Source organism: Hirundo rustica, chromosome Z, assembly GCF_015227805.2.
Source record: "Hirundo rustica isolate bHirRus1 chromosome Z, bHirRus1.pri.v3, whole genome shotgun sequence".
In the NCBI taxonomy this organism is placed as follows: domain Eukaryota; kingdom Metazoa; phylum Chordata; class Aves; order Passeriformes; family Hirundinidae; genus Hirundo; species Hirundo rustica.
Genome location: NC_053488.1, coordinates 52,613,373 through 52,631,249, shown reverse-complemented (window position 1 = coordinate 52,631,249; position 17,877 = coordinate 52,613,373). Strand labels below are relative to the sequence as shown.

General features: G+C 38.9%; 1 protein-coding gene across 10 annotated transcripts in view; it reads left to right on the top strand.

The window, feature by feature from the left end:
- MEF2C (myocyte enhancer factor 2C) overlaps positions 1 to 17,877 on the top strand; it is a 140,190-nt gene that overhangs the window by 49,873 nt on the left and 72,440 nt on the right. For 9 of the 10 annotated variants that reach the window (XM_040089318.1, XM_040089314.1, XM_040089315.1 and 6 more), the window contains one exon: positions 15,517 to 15,714. In XM_040089318.1, coding sequence (XP_039945252.1) covers positions 15,661 to 15,714 — 54 coding nt within the window. In that variant the 5' untranslated portion in view covers positions 15,517 to 15,660. Of the gene's footprint in view, positions 1 to 14,733; positions 15,039 to 15,516; positions 15,715 to 17,877 lie in introns of those variants that run through there. The other variant, XM_058423980.1, reaches the window with a different exon arrangement.

The window sequence follows — 17,877 nt, the reverse complement described above, 5'->3', positions numbered from 1 at the left end:
TTCATGTTTAATTTCTTCATTTCTCTGGTAGGAAGCTGCACCATGTTAAGGGATATGCTTAAGAATCATTGTCCATTTTTGGCTTAAGTAGCTAGCCAAATTCAAGGTATTATATAGGTTGTTTACATTAGGGCAGGGAACCTGGTAAGTGACTCAAATGTTTCCTTAATATTGTTTGTTTACAAAGATTTGTTACAGCTCTAAATGCAGCAAGCCTTGAGAATTGATGTCCATAATCAGGTATTAATGTTTGAATTCCTTGTCCCATCAGCTGATGTCTTTACCAATGTGTCTATATATTCAGCTTCTTCTTGTCATCACGAACTACAAACCTCTACAAAATAATATCTCATAGAGGTCCTTGCTATGCTTTTTTTTTTTTTTTTCCCCGAAATTTTCAGGACTATAAGATCACAGAAGTTACGCTTACCAGCATAATCGTATAACTTCTATCTCTTTCATCTTTCACACATCACTCAAATTACTCTTAAAATATCAACACCATAAGCCACACTTTCAATTCAGAAAAAAATGTTATGCCACCCCAACATATATATCCAATTTTCCCGTCAAGATATTTCCCATCACAAACCTGAAACAGGTTTACTTTCATAAAGCTTTACTTTCATAAAGCTTTACCTTGGCTGCTTTTGTCACTTACTTTTATTATATTGGAAAGGATTCCTTTAACCCCTTGACAACGATTCCATAGAGCATGTTCTCTGTGAGAGGTTTTTCTTATAATGAGACACTTATTTGCATCTCAGGATTTTTTGTCTTAATTTGTGCATTCATGTTCCCAGTTTTACGGTATTTTCATCCACATTTTTTTCTCCTACCTCCTTAGATGATTCTTCCTAATTTTCATCTTAGTCTTTGAACCAAATACAGTGCTCATTCATTTATTTACTTGTAATTTAAAGACACTTTGGGATCTTATTATGGTTTGTTCCATTTATTTATGCCACAAAAATACTCTTTCAAAAAGCTTTTTCTTTTCTCTAAAAACTCCCTGAAATTATTTATTTGCAAATGTGTAAGATGTTCCTTTTCAAAATATGATTATGAGGTTTCTGCAAACGAAGATGTTCCTCCTCACAGAGATGAAGTGGCAGTGCACCACAAACCTGGCATAGCTGAAGTCATCAATGTTGTTAAACTACAGACACACATGCTTACAGTGAGGAAAAAGGAGGATTCTTTGAGGATTCCAGAGGATTCTTTGAGTGAGAAGAGAATCATGGGTCAGAGTGTGTAAAATTTCTCTGGAGCTTGTTGGATGAAAACAAAGGAGACGAGACCTATGTAGACAGACATTGACGAGTCCATCCATTTTATCCAAAATTTAATTGTCTTCTTCATCCATTCCACCTATTGCTTCTGGACTCATCACTGACCATAGTTTAGACAGACACTGTCTAAGTGCATGCACCAAGCTTCCTAGCATTCAGCAAATTATAATCAGAAAGTAATCAAAAATCTGTTAGGAAATAATCCTTTTAGAATTAATCCATATTTTCTTCAGTAGAGGAAATCTAAAATTGCCTGTCACTGATACTGGCATTACTAAGCATTTGTACCCAAGTTCGAACTATGATTTGATACTGTATTAAATCATTTTTTCCAAAAATACCTCAAATAATTCCCTGATTCTTAAAAGCTATTTGCGGGATTTAAGCTGCACAAACTTCCTCACATGCAAACATTAGTCACAAATCTGCAAATCTAGATCTAACCACAGTCAGAGACTGCTTTCAGGTGTGATGTAATAACGTAACACTAGAGATCTTATCTTTTCCTGTAATAAGCCAATACTCTCCAAAGTTCTTTGTGTTTAAGACTGCTCCCGAATTGTAGCACTAGTATTTTATCTGGTGTGTAGTATGTCTTTCAATACAAGCAGACCAAAATCAGAGTAGCTCCAAGACTTACCTTTTCAACTCACGAGGTGCTAAATCTTGCCCTGTTGACCACTGAAGTGCTTTCTCTTCTTTAGCTCACTAAATGATAGACTGAATTTGTAAAACACCTTTCATGATATTCTTATGCATCTAGTAAATACAATTCAATCTAATCAAATTATTAGCTCAAAACTGTCAAGACTCCTAGGTGAATTTGCAGTAGTTCAATTTCCGTACTCCACTTTCAGTCAGGTTCCTATTCCTAGCCACTGTCTCTATTTCAGACCAATTAGGTGATTCAGTTTTCAGTCCTTTGTTTTTTTTCCCCTTTTATTATTAGTTGAATAACCTGTTATTCTTGAGGCTGTCTGAAGTACCTTATGGATCTTATTATATATATATTTCTCAGACTCCCATTATGTCCATCTAGCTGCTAAGGGTACATCATGAACCTAATCATAAACATATAAACTCTTTCTTCAAACTATTTACTTTATTTTGTTTTTTCTTTTGGGTGATGGGTACTCGTTTCCATGTGTACCGCCCGGTAATTATTGTAGTTTTAAAATTGGCTCTTCACAGGTATATATGTTAAACTAACATTTCACTTAATTGTTTTCCTTAAAACTTATATTAGTGTCTACATTATTTGTTTTATAAGTTATATACTTCTCTTCATTTCAGCAATCTTCAGAAATGTTGTAAATTAGCCAGGTCTTCTTTTCTTCCTCAAGCAGAGCAGGCATATATTTTACTGGAGTCCAGACAAAGAGTTTTTGTCTGGTGGTTGCTTCTTGTGGTGTACTGCTGCAAGGATTGACTCATCAGCTGAGGCAAATTCCACAATCACAGGGAAGGATTTTGATATCCTGTCATGGTTTTTTACCAACATGACCAGGTTTGGTATAGCATGCTGCAATATTCATAAAAGCTTCCACCACTGTGCTGGATGGATATTTGTCAGCATGTATTGTGAAAGATAAGCTAAAGTCACTCTTTCCTTTTCATACAGGCATGGATTGGCTTAAATAGAGAGGCGGCTACAGACAAGATATTCTGTGTCTGTATACCTCAGTCTTGAAAAGCACTGTGCCTCTGTGGCACAGTGAAATAGAGCAACTGTTAGGAAGTGTCATCTTCTCTGCTATTTTGGCAATGATGTTTAGTTTGCCCCAATTTTTTTTTCAGGGGAACTTTGAAAAACAAGAAACTCTTCCACCCGTGATGCACATGCTCTTGCTCTGTGAGATAATTTGATATACAAATACTGTATTTGAGTTATAAACTACATAGACCACAGTTGTCTGAAGCATTCTCACAATGAGTCTTCAGAAGTGTTTCATTCCAAATTTAAAAAAATTAATCACATTGCAAAATATTCTTATGGCTGTTCCTCAAGGAACAGAAAATAACAGTATTGATTAAGCCAGTAACTTAGCTGCAAGAGAGGAATTTTCTGCAATTCGTTGCTACATTGTCATTATGCTAGGAATATGCTGAAATGTAAACAAGCAAATAAGGTACAGCTGTGAAAGTTCAGATTTAAAATAAACACTTTCTACTATCTTTTATACATAAACAAACTAATAAATGGAGTATAGGTTGAATTAATCTTAGAAGTTCAGCAGATGCTTTTAAAATAATTAGAAAAATTATTGAAATATGAATTAAATAATTTAAGTTTTCTCTTCAAATTCTAAGTAACAATTTACATATTGGGAAAGATTTTGTAGTGTGCAACTTTATGAATATTTTACTCCTGCCTTGGTTCAGTATTTAATTGCCCTGGAATTATTCCCCATTATATATTAAGCTCATGGCATAAGTCAGTAAGTCAGGTTAGGTAACTGAAAAGATAATAAGCCTTGGTAGTTACAGGTTACAAATATTTCCTTTATGTACAGATCTTTTGGTTTGACATACTGTCTCTCTAGTAGTCTCTAGTACTTCATTTATTATAATTTATCCATTATGGCTTAAATGATTGTTTTATATTTCCTGTAGCCAAATGCATGATCTCTTGAGAGTTAAATTTAGTAGATTAAAATTAACTCTCTTCCAACCTTTTCATATGGCAGCCTGCCCATAAAATCAAAACACATAGGGGTAGGTTATGTTTAATTTCTAAATCAGAGTGTTGTGGACAGATGTTTGAAAGCTTAAGATGACTCAGATTCGTTTTTGCATGGCTTTCTGCCTGGAGAAACATACTGTAGATTGTACCATTGCTGCTTTACTGGTATATTGCTGTGGTGATGACATATATCATTTTATCATAACCTTCTATTAATGGCCCAAATTGTATCTTCAGTTATGACCATGCAACCAAACCACCATGTAAATATAAAGAACCACTTCTATCTTTAATGTCAGCTGATCTCAGTCAGATAACATGACAGATAATTTTCACCATTCTCTGCATTTCTTTAAATTATACCCAGCTCAAGGTGGCAGACTCAAAATGAGTGATGTCTTCAATTGATACAGTATGCCCAACTGTTCCTTCACTGTGTAGCTGTCTTTGTCTGTGTGTGGAGCGTAGTCAGTCAGGATTTGACAGAAACCAAGTGACCATTTTATCTTTATATGTGTCTCTCACTGTCAATGTTCACAATTATGTTTTTGCAGCTATTTTTCATCAGAAAAGTAGATTATGTGTACATTCACGTTTTTAGACACAGATTCAAAACTTGTTTGAGAAGACAGGCTTGCCTAAAAAGATTTCACAGACCTTTGAAGTTACTTTTGTATATCAAGATAAGAATAGTAGGAGAAAGGGAATAGGACTTTTTATTTCCTTATATCAGCATAATAAAAAGAAATGTTTTGTTCTTCAGTTTTAACCTAATTAATCCACTCAAAATGTAAGCTTTTGGAATAAGGACATCTTTATGACAAGTTTGTTACTTTTGTAAAGCAATGAAGAAAATGCTATGAACTCTAGAACATTTTACCTTGTTTTTTTTCTCCGGCTGCCTTCTTGTTTATAAATTAAATATTTTTACTGTTTGTTTTGATACTCCTTATTTCTCCTGGTGTAACTGCTCAAAGGATTCTCTATCTGGGTTGTTGCAGCAGAGCAGATTCAGACAGTTCTGCTCAGAGAAGGAAGTGGACAGTTTTGGTTCCCATTTTGCACTTCTGGAACAGTTTAGGGAAGGAAGCACCTTTACACCTTTTATTGTTCGTGGTTGCTGACATAATATCCTTCCCTGACTGCTCTGTGCGTGCTTCCTGCCATTCTGTCAAGATTCTTCTGTGTTGCAGAGAAGGGATAGTGGGTGTGCATGTGTGTGTATGTGTGTGCATATGTCTGTGTGTCAGTGTTCAAAAGAGAGTCAGGAGCGGCCAAGTGATTTGCTGCATTTTTCCTTTAGCTCTTTTCCCTCCTCGAGGCTCAGATCAATCTTCTGACAGCTAACACTGCCTTTGCCAAATCATATAATGAACAGAAGACTGCCAAAAATTAAGTTCCTCTTTTTTTAAGCAGACTGGTTTGTTTTGGGTTTTGTTGTTTGAGGTTTTTTTTTACTACTTGGCTTTGCAAAAAAATGCACAAAACGATAAAAAAATAGCATTTAACTCTGTGTTTCTTTAAATGCAATTTGTTTGCATGTGACTGTACTATTAAATTGGAAGTTTTCTTCTATGCGAAGCTACTTCAACAAAGCTCCTTTTTAGATTCTTTTGGATAATTGAAGCCTGAAGTACTATTTGACTTTTATAATACATTCAACTTTTCTAGTTAGTGTGTTTCACTAATTTTAGTGAAACATTTCACTAACATTTTCACTAATGTTAGTGAAACAAAGATTTACCAGTTAACAGGAACTTTAAATACTCAATACTGCAATTTTTGGTTCTGCAAGAACTTTCAAAAGTTACTGAGAGCACTGGGGAAGTCCTAAGGAGCCATGGGGAATTGTTGGTCTCCAGCATTTTTTACATTCTGTTTGACTTGGAAATTACCAGGATTTGAAGGTTGTAGCCCTCACATGAGGTGACTTGATTTACTTATCTAAACTTCAGGTTGGGTCTCAGTCTAGCTATCTTTTTTATATATGTACTAATAAAATGTATAGAACTATGAGCTAGCACATAGTAAGAATAATATTTGAAAGTCTATGCGTAGATAGGTTCTCGTGCACCCGTGTGTGTGTGTGTATAGTGTGTGTATCTCTGTGTCTATGTAAAAGTAGGAGAGATGTAAGGGAACACCAAGGCTTCCCAGTTTTTTTGTGTAGTAGTGAAAAAAGCATAAATTGGTGGGGTTTTTTAAAAGGGTATAAGTTTGTTACAAAAATTGAAAAACTTGATTTCAAGTTGGACTAGTAAGCAAAATGCAAACTAGGACATATAGGAAGAAAGTTTTGGGGGTTTTTTAATCTATGCAAGAAAACTCACTGCCTTTTGAAGCAAATTTATGATTCTTTGCAAATTATATATTTCATACAGATGACCTAATTATATGTTTTATAAAAAATTCTGCTTATCAAGTCTTGCATGAATTACTTACGATAATTTTGTGTTGATCACAGGAATTTTAAGGTTCTGACTTTAAATGGTCTGTAAAAGCTGTTGTTGTTTGAAGACTGGTCTTAAATGTTGAACTGATAAGTGTGTGGGAGGGACTTAACATACTGCTCCTCCACTGTGATTTTCATCCTTCCTGACAGAGTTTCCTCAGTATTAAGTGATTTTTTTCTGAACTCACTCAGCATCAGCATCTTGATCTGCAGAGCAGCTCATCTTCACTAACCAGCCACAAATGCTCTAATCTTCCCTCCCCTGACCTGCCCCACAGTGAATAGAAGCTTAGGCAGACAGAGTGGTTAGGCAGACAGCACCACTGCCCTCAGCTGAGTGAAAGGAAAGGAAGTTGTTCGTTATGCATTTGCTGTGGATTAGAGTATGGGTTTGTTTCTACAGAGAAAGCCTGTTAGACTCTTTTGAGTACTGCATGTGCATGGGAAACATCGTTCTAAATTGTGTTTTGTGCTGGAGGTAAGACTAGGAAAAACAGGAAAGAAACCCAATCCAAGGAAATGTAAAACTGTTTCTAAAAATAAACTGGGTTTGTTTGTCAACACTGAAAATCAGATAAGACTGTCTCCTAACTTAGTTTGGAAAAAAGCTTTTAAAAATACATTAACAAAATAAATTTATTTCAATGTTTTGGTCTTGTTTTAACTTTTTTTGTTGTTGAAAAAATATGATCAACCTTTATATCTTTTTAAGCAGTGAGAAGCTATTGTTTTCAGATATAAAAAAAGCAGCAAAGAAATTTTGCAGTCTGTATTTTGTTATATTTACAATATTAATTGTTCCATGTTCTGCGTTTTGCATTATGGCAATGATATACAAATATCATTGTGTATTCAGAAAATAAAGACATTCATGTACAGAAATATAATAAGTACTATACTCAAATATTTGTTTTGCCCAACAGATTAATTACATCATTGTGGCTAGCTAAAAAGCTCAGATTGGCTGCTCATTTGTTAGCTTCTTTTTTTTTTTTTTTTTTTCTTAGTTTTGAAACAGTTGAGCTGCTTAAAGTTTAATATATGCTGAGAAAATCAAAAGAGAATTGAAGATCAGAAGGAGTGAGATATAGCTTTTCTGCCCTAGTGGCTTTGAATCAGAGCCAAATGGATTAAATGACCAGGATATCAGTTTAGTGTTATGTAATATATTGTGAGAATTTATCAAGTTGGCTGAGATACTATAAGTTTAGAATTAATGAGGAAATACTAGCCTGTATTTTAAAATTACAAATTTTAAAATTACAAAATTTTACTTATTTCCAAGGCAATATTTTTACTACACTATGGAGCTAACATAAAAACTTCAAAAGAATTTATAAAATCATACTCTTCAGATTTCTTTTTCCCATTCTTTATTTCAAAAACCTTTGTGCTGTTCTCTTAAAATGTATATAAATATACAAATACAATAAATTAAGATTATAAAGGGGAAAAACAAGTGTCTTTTACCTTATATTAGACTAAATAATTTTTGTAATTTTTTTCTATTTCCATGGGCTCTTTTATTGTTTAAATACTTTGTATATGATAGAAATTAATTATGTGAGTTAAAACATTTTGTGAAATACATTTCCAGCATTGTGTATTTTTATATACTGTACATATCTCTCCTTAACTCTGTGACAGAGCCAGTATTGTAAAGCTCATGCATTACTAAAACAGTGAGAATATTTTTCAAAACATTGTCATCTGTCTCAATTGATCTGTTTTTATATGTAAACATGTGTTTGCAGGTTATAAATTCTTTGCAGAACAATTTAGAATTTACATGAAAATGAAATGAGGGAAAAGTGAGCTAGTGTTTTCTTCAAGTATCTTCAGTAATTCTTCAACTAATTTCAGTTCTTAAAGAATAAGGTCAAGAACTTTGCATTTAAAGTAGCTGACAATTCTTATATATCAAGTAACGCTTTAATAAATGTCCATCTTATTTGCACAATGAGGGAAATTATCACCTCTGCTTCAAAACAGAAAATTGTTTTCCCTTCAGAAATAAATTAGCTGGCCTGCTTAGCATACATAGATACATAACAGTTCATTAACTCTCTGATTTAGGTAATTTTTCATATTAGAGCGCTGTCCTAGGGTAACTTTATGATGCTTGTATCCCCAATGGTCTGTTCTGTTTGTGCTGTATATTGAGTCCTGTGCCTTTAAGACTGGTTCTAAGAGCAAGGAGAAGCGCGGAGTTTGTTTTGAGAAAACTGCCTGACTCCTCCACATTCTTCTCCGGACGGGGTGTTCGGCGGAGGCTTGGAGAGACTGCAGGACAGAGGTTTTTTTGCTTTTAGTTAGTTTCAGCTAGCTAGGGCAGAGAAGTTCCCTGGACTGTTTTTTTTCCTTTTTCTTGGAACTGTTTAAACCTGCTCTGGACAGAAAACCCAGGGGAGCACTGGGGGCTGCACCTGCATCCCACCGGGGCCTGGACCTCGGCACTTTCCAGCAGCGCCGGAGGGACTGGGACTGATAAAAGACTGAGAGAGAGCCGAGCTACACCCACGGCAAGATCTTTCTCAATTTGCCATCTCACTCCAGAACGAGAGGTTTTATTGTTTCATGTTATTCATTCTTTATACTTGTGTGCACTTTGTTTGTTAAGTAAAATAGTTTTTTCCACTTTTCTCCAAAGGAGTTTTTTACTGTGCCGGTTGGAGGGAGGGGCCACTTGGTTTGCTTCCCAGAGGGATTTTATTCAGGGATTTTCTCACAAATTTGTCCCTAAACCAGGACATACTTTTATTGGCGCCCACTGCGGGGCCTGAGAGAGTGGAAAAAATTGTATTGATTATTAACTGCGTTTTTGGTTGTCCTTTGTGTGGGGATTAAACAGTCAATAGCCATGTTGCTTCTTGAATTCCTAATGTCTCTTAGAATGGAGTCTTCTTTGCATTTCTGTTCCCTAGGCTTTTTTGAGGTTTTAATACCTTTCTGGTCCCTAGGTTTGTTTTCTTACCCAGAAATAGCTCCAATATTGTCCCTAACATACAGCTTGTACACTAGGGATGCACAAATTAGAATACCTATTTTGCTGGGCTTGGTGATTATGGTTTACAGGAAGCTTATAAAGGTACTGGAGTTTGTTCTGGGTATGTTTGGTTTATGGTTTCTTCGTCCTACCCTTCATCCTAGTTCCAGCAGCATGTTTTGGGGATTTATCAATAATTGCACCCAGTTTGTTAGAGGAGGAGTAGGGGATGAGGCTCTTCAACCTCTCGTTTCCTTCTTCTCTTTTGAGTCAGTTACATCACTTTTGGTGAATGTTCAGGGTCTCCTGAATGTTAAAGACCCCACCTCCCTGGTATTTCACCTGGTGACCTTCCTCTATATAGTTTATCCCTTTTCTAGAATGAGTCACACACTGCTAAATACTGTAGGGCAGCAGGTAGAGGCAAGGGAGCAGGGAGATAAATCAGTCACTCAGGCTGCAGCCAATCCCACAGCTATTCAGGCTGCAGCTAAACCAGACAGTGAGGCTAAAACACTGGCAGTTGCTGCAGTAAAGAAAGGAAAGAGGCACACGCACAAAACTGATCGACCAGTAGACGATGATTCAGGTGAAGGATCCTCAATGCCTCCTGACACCCAGTCAGGAGTCAAACCAACTGACACACAATCAGAAGCTTAACCAACTAATACAAAATCAGAAGCCCAACCAACTGGCACAAGATCAGGAGTCCAACCAACTAGTACACAATCAGAAGCCCAACCAACTAGCACAAGATCAGGAGCCCAACCAACTGCAACAAGATCAACTGACACACGATCAGAAGCTGAAGCAACTGATGATACACAGTCAGAAGCCGAACCAACTGATACAAAATCGGAAGCCAAATCAACTGGCACAAGATCAGGAGTTCAACCAACTAGCACACGATCAGAAGCCCAACCAGCTGCTACAAGATCAGGAGCCCAACCAACTGCTACAACATCAGGAGCCCAACCAACTGCTGCAAGAGCAGGAGATACTATTGAGTCCTTTTCCCTGAAGGACCTTCATGGCCTAAGAAAGGATTATACTCGACGACCTGATGAATCTATAATTAGTTGGTTAGTCCGTCTTTGGGATGCTGCAGGTGAGGCTACAATGCTGGATGGCACTGAAGAGAGACATTTAGGATCCCTGTCACGTGATCCAGTTATCGACCAGGAAATGATGACTCTTGCAGTCTCTGGGAACGGGTCCTGGGAAGTGTGTCACAAAGATATCTGTGTGCCAACGATCTCTATATGCAGCAAACCCAGTGGAAAACCATTGAACAAGGGATTCAGCGCTTGAGAGAAATGGCAGGGCACTTGGTACCATGTACACCTGTGATGTGGCGAAAATTTGTATGACTTGGGCCACAAGAATACTCTTCTTCTTTAGCAATAATGAAACAGGATGACACAGAGGAGACTGTGCTTGATATGACGAAGAAGCTCCAAGCATATGCAGGTGCTGTGCATGGTCCAACACATGCAAGAATCACAGCTCTGGAAACACATATGAGGAAATTAGAAGACAAGATAGAGAAGAATCACAAAAAACTCAGGGAGGACATTCTCCAGATCTATGCAGTACAGGTTAGAGGCTCTGGCACCACAGGCAAATGTTCCCCAGATAGACAGGGAAAAGGCATCCCATGGGCTAAGCTGTGGGTCCTCCTGCATGAATGTGGAAAAAACATGAAAAGATGGGATGGAGAATCTACTGATGCTAGGACACAACGGCTGCATGAATTGTTGGACGGTAAGACTATGAGAGGAAGTTCTACCAAGAAGGAAGCAGCTCCGGTTGCCCAGGGAAGTAAGGATAATCAGGCTTAGAGGGGCCCTGCCTCTAGCGAGGTAGAGGCTAGGGAAAAACGTGTTTTTTGGACTATGTGGATTTGTTGGCCTGGCACATCAGAACCACAAAAATATGAGGCCTTAGTTGACTCTGGTGCACAGTGCACATTACTCCCATCAAGACATGTGGGGAAAAATCTGTTTCCATTGCTGGGGTGACGGGGTTCACAAGATTTTACTTTGGTGGAGGCTGATGTGAGCATGACTGGAAATGAGTGGAAGAGACACCCTATTGTGACTGGCCCAGAAGCTCCATGCATTTGGGGCATAGACTTCCTCCGAAATGGGTGTTTCAAAGACCCAAAGGGATTTAGGTGGGCATTTGGGATATCAGCTGTAGAGACAGGGGGTGTTAAGCAGTTGAATACCTTGCCTGGACTATCAGAGAACCCATCTGCTGTAGGTCTTCTGAAGGTGGAAGAGCAGCAAGTGCCAATTGCTACTTCAACAGTGCATCGCAGACAGTACAGAACAACTCGAGATGTTGTGATCCCCATCCACAAGATGATCCGTGAGCTGGAGACTTAAGGGGTGGTCAGCAAAACCCACTCACCCTTCAACAGCCCCATCTGGCCTGTGCGCAAGTCTAATGGAAAATGGAGATTGACTGTGGACTACCGTGCCTTGAACAAAGTGACTCCACCATTGAGCGCTGCTGTGCCAGACATGCTGGAACTCCAGTACGAGCTGGAGTCCAAGGCAGCAAAATGGTACGCCACAATTGACATTGCTAATGCATTTTTCTCCATTCCTCTGGCTGCAGAATGCGGGCCTCAGTTTGCTTTCACCTGGAGGGGCGTGCAGTACACCTGGAACTGACTGCCCCAGGGGTGGAAACACAGCCCCACCACCTGCCATGGACTGATCCAGGCTGCACTGGAAAAGGGTGAGGCCCCGGAACATCTACAGTACATCGATGACATCATTGTGTGAGGAACACAGCAATGGAAGTGTTTGAGAAAGGAGAGATCATCCAGATTCTCCTGAAGGCTGGCTTTGCTATCAAGAAGAGCAAAGTTAAGGGACCTGCTCAAGAGATCCAGTTTCTAGGAGTAAAGTGGCACGATGGAAGGCATCAGATTCCCACTGAAGTCATCAACAAGATCACAGCGATGTCTCCACCAACCAGCAAAAAGGAGACACAAGCTTTCCTAGGCGCCATAGGTTTCTGGAGGATACACATTCCTGAGTACAGCCAGATTGTGAGCCTCTCTACCTGGTTACCCACAAGAAGAACAATTTCCACTGGGGCCCTGAACAGCAACAAGCCTTTGCCCAGATCAAGCAGGAGATCGCTCATGCGGTAGCCCTCGGCCCAGTCAGGACGGGACCAGATGTGAAGAACGTGCTCTACTCAGCAGCCGGGAACAATGGCCTGTCCTGGAGCCTTTAGCAGAAGGTGCCTGGGGAGACTCGGGGCCGACACTAGGATTCTGGAGTCGAAGCTACCGAGGGTCTCTGAAGACAGCTACACTCCAACAGAGAAGGAAATCTTGGCCACCTGTGAAGGAGTTCAAGCTGCCTCAGAAGTAGTAGGCACTGAAGCACAACTCCTGCTGGCACCTCGACTACCAGTGCTGGGATGGATGTTCAAAGCAGAAGTTCCCTCTACCCACCATGCCACCAATGCCACATGGAGCAAATGGATTGCCCTCATTACACAGCGTGCCCATATTGGAAACCCGAATCACCCTGGGATTTTGGAAATAATTACAAACTGGCCAGAAGGTGAAAACTTTGGTCTCATGGATGAAGAGGAGCAGGAATAAGTGACACGTGCTGAAGAAGATCCACCATACAACCAATTGGCAGCAGAAGAAACATGCTACATTCTTTGCACTGACGATTCCTGCCTTTCCTGGGATGAAACGAAAGTGGAAAGCAGCTGTATGGAGTCCCACAGGACAGGTTGCACAAGCCACTGAAGGAGAAGGTGGGTCAAGTCAAGTCGCTGAGCTCAAAGCTGTTCAACTGGCCCTGGACATTGCTGAAAGAAAGAAGTGGCCAAAGCTCTACCTCTACACTGATTCGTGGGTGGTAACCAATGCTCTTGTGGGGATGGCTGGAGAAGTGGAAAAAGGCCAACTGGCAGCATAGGGGAAAACCAATTTGGGTTGCTGATGAGTGGAAGGACATTGCCACTCGGGTAGAGAAGCTACCTGTGAAAGTCCATCACGTAGATGCCCATGTCCCCAAGAGTCGGGCTAATAAGGAGCACCAAAACAACAAGCAGGTGGATCAAGATGCGAAGATAGAGATGTCAAAGATAGACTTAGATTGGTAACACAAGGGAGAGTTGTTCCTAGCTCGATGGGCCCATGATGCCTCAGGTCATCAGGGCAGAGATGCCACCTATAAGTGGACACGAGACCGAGGGGTGGATCTAACCATGGACAGTATTTCTCAGGTTGTCCATGACTGTGAGACATGTGCTGCCATCAAGCAGGCCAAGAGGGTGAAGCCCCTATGGTATAGCAGCGATGGTCCAAGTATGAATATGGGGAAGCCTGGCAGATTGATTATATTACACTGTCCCAGACACGTCAAGGTAAGCACTATGTACTTACAATGGTAGAGGCCACCACAGGATGGCTGGAGACCTACCCTTTGCCTCACGCTACTGCCCGGAACACCATTCTAGGCCTTGAAAAACAAGTTCTTTGGAGGCATGGTACCCCTGAGAGGATTGAGTCAGACAATGGAACTCATTTCAAGAACAGCCTCACCAACAACTGGGCTAGGGAACATGGCATTGAGTGGGTGTACCATATCCCCTATCATGCACCAGCTTCAGGGAAAGTGGAAAGATACAATGGACTGCTAAAAACCACCCTGAAAGCACTGGGTGGGGGATCATTCAAAAACTGGGAGCAGCATCTAACAAAGGCCACCTGGTTAGTTAACACCCGAGGTTCCACCAATAGAGCAGGCCCTGCCCAATCTGAGCCCCTACATACAGTAGATGGAGAGAAAGTCCCTGTAGTACATGTAAGATGTTTGTTAGGGAAGACAGTTTGGATTAATTCTGCTTCAAGCACAAACAAACTCATTCATGGGATTGTCTTTGCTCAGGAATCAGGCTGCACATGGTGGGTAATGCAGAAAGATGGAACCACACGATGTGTACTACAGGGAGATTTGATTGTTGGGTGAGAACTGTGTGTAATTATCGCTGTGTGCTGAATGGTTCTGCCACTGTATGTAGCTGTATATTGCATATTTTTTTAATATAGATGTATGTGTGTGTAGAGCTAGAGTATATATATTAGTTTTGGTAAATTGACAATATGGGGATAAGGTAGGGTAGCTTTATGATGCTTGTATCCCCAATCATCTGTTCTGTTTGTGCTGTGTATTGAGTTCTGTGCCTTTAAGACTGGCTCTAAGAGCAAGGAGAAGCGCGGAGTTTGTTTTGAGAAAACTGCCCGACTCCTCCACATTCTTCTCCGGCCGGGGTGTTCGGCAGAGGCTTGGAGAGACTGCAGGACAGAGATTTTTTTGCTTTTAGTTAGTTTCAGCTAGCTAGGGCAGAGAAGTTCCCTGGACTGGTTTTTTTTTCACTTTTTCTTGGAACTGTTTAAGCCTGCTCTGGACAGAAAACCCAGGGGAGCACTGGGGGCTGCACCTGCATCCCACCGGGGCCTGGACCTCGGCACTTTCCAGCAGCGCCGGAGGGACTGGGACTGATAAAAGACTGAGAGAGAGCCGAGCTACACCCACGGCAAGGACTTTCTCAATTTGCCATCTCACTCCAGAACGAGAGGTTTTATTGTTTCATATTATTCATTCTTTATACTTGTGTGCACTTTGTTTGTTAAGTAAAATAGTTTTTTCCACTTTTCTCCAAAGGAGTTTTTTACTGGACTGGTTGGAGGGAGGGGCCACTTGGTTTGCTTCCCAGAGGGATTTTATTCAGGGATTTTCTCCCAAATTTGTCCCTAAACCAGGACAAGCGCTGAGTGATATTTAAAATTAGAGACACTTAATTCCATTAGAATTTTCACAATGTGAACTTTTTCTTTATTTCTTGATATATTTCTGTTTGGTGTTTTCTTTCATAAAAGTAAGCCTTTGAATTTTTTTTTTTCCTCCATGCATTACTTGTTTTATAGGTGTAGTAAATTTTCATTAAAATTTACTTGTACACTAAATTATAATGAGGATGCTTGGTCAAGTCCATATAATTACTTCCATCTGGTTATCAATTTCATAGTAACATTTGATTTCCTTTCTGTGTTCAGCAGGAACGGATGCAGGGGACTGTGAACTGAGTAGTGCAAGTGCTGAAGAAGGAGGTTTGTTTTGAGGAAACAGGAAAGAGGAATAGAAGAGAAGGGAAAAATACGTAATTTTAAGGAAGAAGGAGAGAAAAAAAAACGGGGACTATGGGGAGAAAAAAGATTCAGATTACAAGGATTATGGATGAACGTAACAGACAGGTGAGTTGTGAAAATACCTGACTTGAGCATCAGATTGTGTTTAAAAGGTGACTTATTATTAAAAAGTTAATAAGTTTGTGTACCTGTGCATATACAAACATATATGTATGCATATACACAATGCATGTTAGACTATGAAAGAAAAAATACTTTTGTAAACAACCTGAAACCTCATACACAGTGTTTTCAAGGTCAGTAACATGCACAGATTAGAAAGTTATTACTTGAGAACTTGATTCTATAAAGACTGCTGTGTGTGCTCTACTTATTTGCTTTAACTTCAGTCTGGAATATATATGATTAAGCACACCTGTGAGTTTCTACAGGACACAGGTTTTTAGTATCATATTTTGTGAACTATTATGAGTTATTATAATATGAGCACTTTCATTTAAATTCAGACATCCCAATTATTTGTGCTCCTTCACATTTGCAGTGTCTTTGCTTTCATCTCCTTCATATAAAAAAGACACTGCTTCATATAAAAGTATCCTCTTTTCCTGTCTGAATTTTAAGAATTTGAGTAGCCTCAGTCATTCTAAAAACCACATACAATGATACTAGCATGCTGTAGTTATAAAACCAAGTGACCATCTGTATTTAGCTAAGGCTAAATATTGGCTAAATAGGTCCAACTAGACAGATTTACTAATTTTTAACTCTGGTTTAAATAAAATGGCTAGGGAGTTGTCACATATTATCAACACTATCTCTGCTAGTTAAAATATAATCATAAATTTCACAAAAATAAAGTTAAACAATTGATCTCTTCAAATAATATTGATGAAAATTGTGCTGTTTTCATTTGATGTGAATGAATGGTTGTGGACTTTCTGTTGAAACTGGAGATCCACAATTGAGAGAATCTCTCCATATAATTATTTTCATACACCTGGCTGCAATTTAGGAATAATCTTCAGTAAATTATTTTTAATAACTTGATACTGGGTTACTATTAATATAGTAGTACTACTATAATTTTTTCGTATATTCAAGGATTTTTTTAAGAAGCTGTTAGTCATGGAGGATTTTATAAAGCCATAAAGAAACTCGGTGTAAGCATAATAACAAATTATAGTCCTTAAATATGCTTTATAAGAATTTTTAAATTTTGTAGTGTTAGTAGTTTTACTACTGGTTAGTTGTTTACTCTTATTATTACTTTTTAGCTTGTCTCACAAGAACAGGCAACAAGAATTGCCTGCTCTTGTGAGACAAGCTAAAAAGAAATAATTCTAACAATACAGAAATATCATCATATTTATTTTAATTGTCTTATAGCTTGGAGTTGAAATTGGATTTGAAATATTGAATTGATTATTAAATATTCAGTCAGTAGTAGTTTGAAACTTGCCCATGCTACAATGGTTTCTTTTTGAAGGTAGCCTGAATTATTTTGTAAATGATACCACAAAATATTGCAATTCATAACATTAGTTGAAACAACAGCTTCAATCTCAACTTGCTTGCTCAAATATAGTATTTAGAGAGATTTTAGCCCCAGTTTTGTCAAAAAGAATCTTTAAAGTGGTTAAATATACTTAAAAAAAAAAAAGACAGCTAGTCTTCAAATCATTCGCAGCAGAGTTTCAAGAATTCCAGAACCAGCTTTCAGAACTAATAATTATGAATAAAACTGTAACCCTAGAATACTAACAACTGTAGTGTTAGCGAAGGAAGAGTTTGTCTCACTAGCATTTCTTAGACTCATAGAACTGCAGAATGGCTTGGGTTGAAAGAAACCTAGTTCCAACTCCACTGCCATGAGCAGAGTCACCTTCCAAAAGACCAGGTTGCTCAAAGCCTGACCTCAAGCACTTCTAAGGACCAGGGCAGCCGCAGCTTCTCTGGTCAGCCTGTACTTGTGCTTCACTACCCCCACAGTAAAGAATTTCTTCCCAATGTCTAATCTAAACCTGCTTTCTGACAGCTTAAATACCTTCCCCCCCAATCCGCTCACTCCATGCCCTTGTAAAAAGTCCCCCTACATCTTTCTAGTAGACTCCACTCCCTTCAGGTACTGGAAGCCTGTAGTTAAGTCCCAGTTTCTGTTTTCCAGGCTGAACAATCCCAATTCAATGTTTGCTAATGTAGCTTAGCCACTGTGAGGCTGGAGGTATAGATTTACATTATTTTACTTTCCATATTGTAAAACTGCCTTGA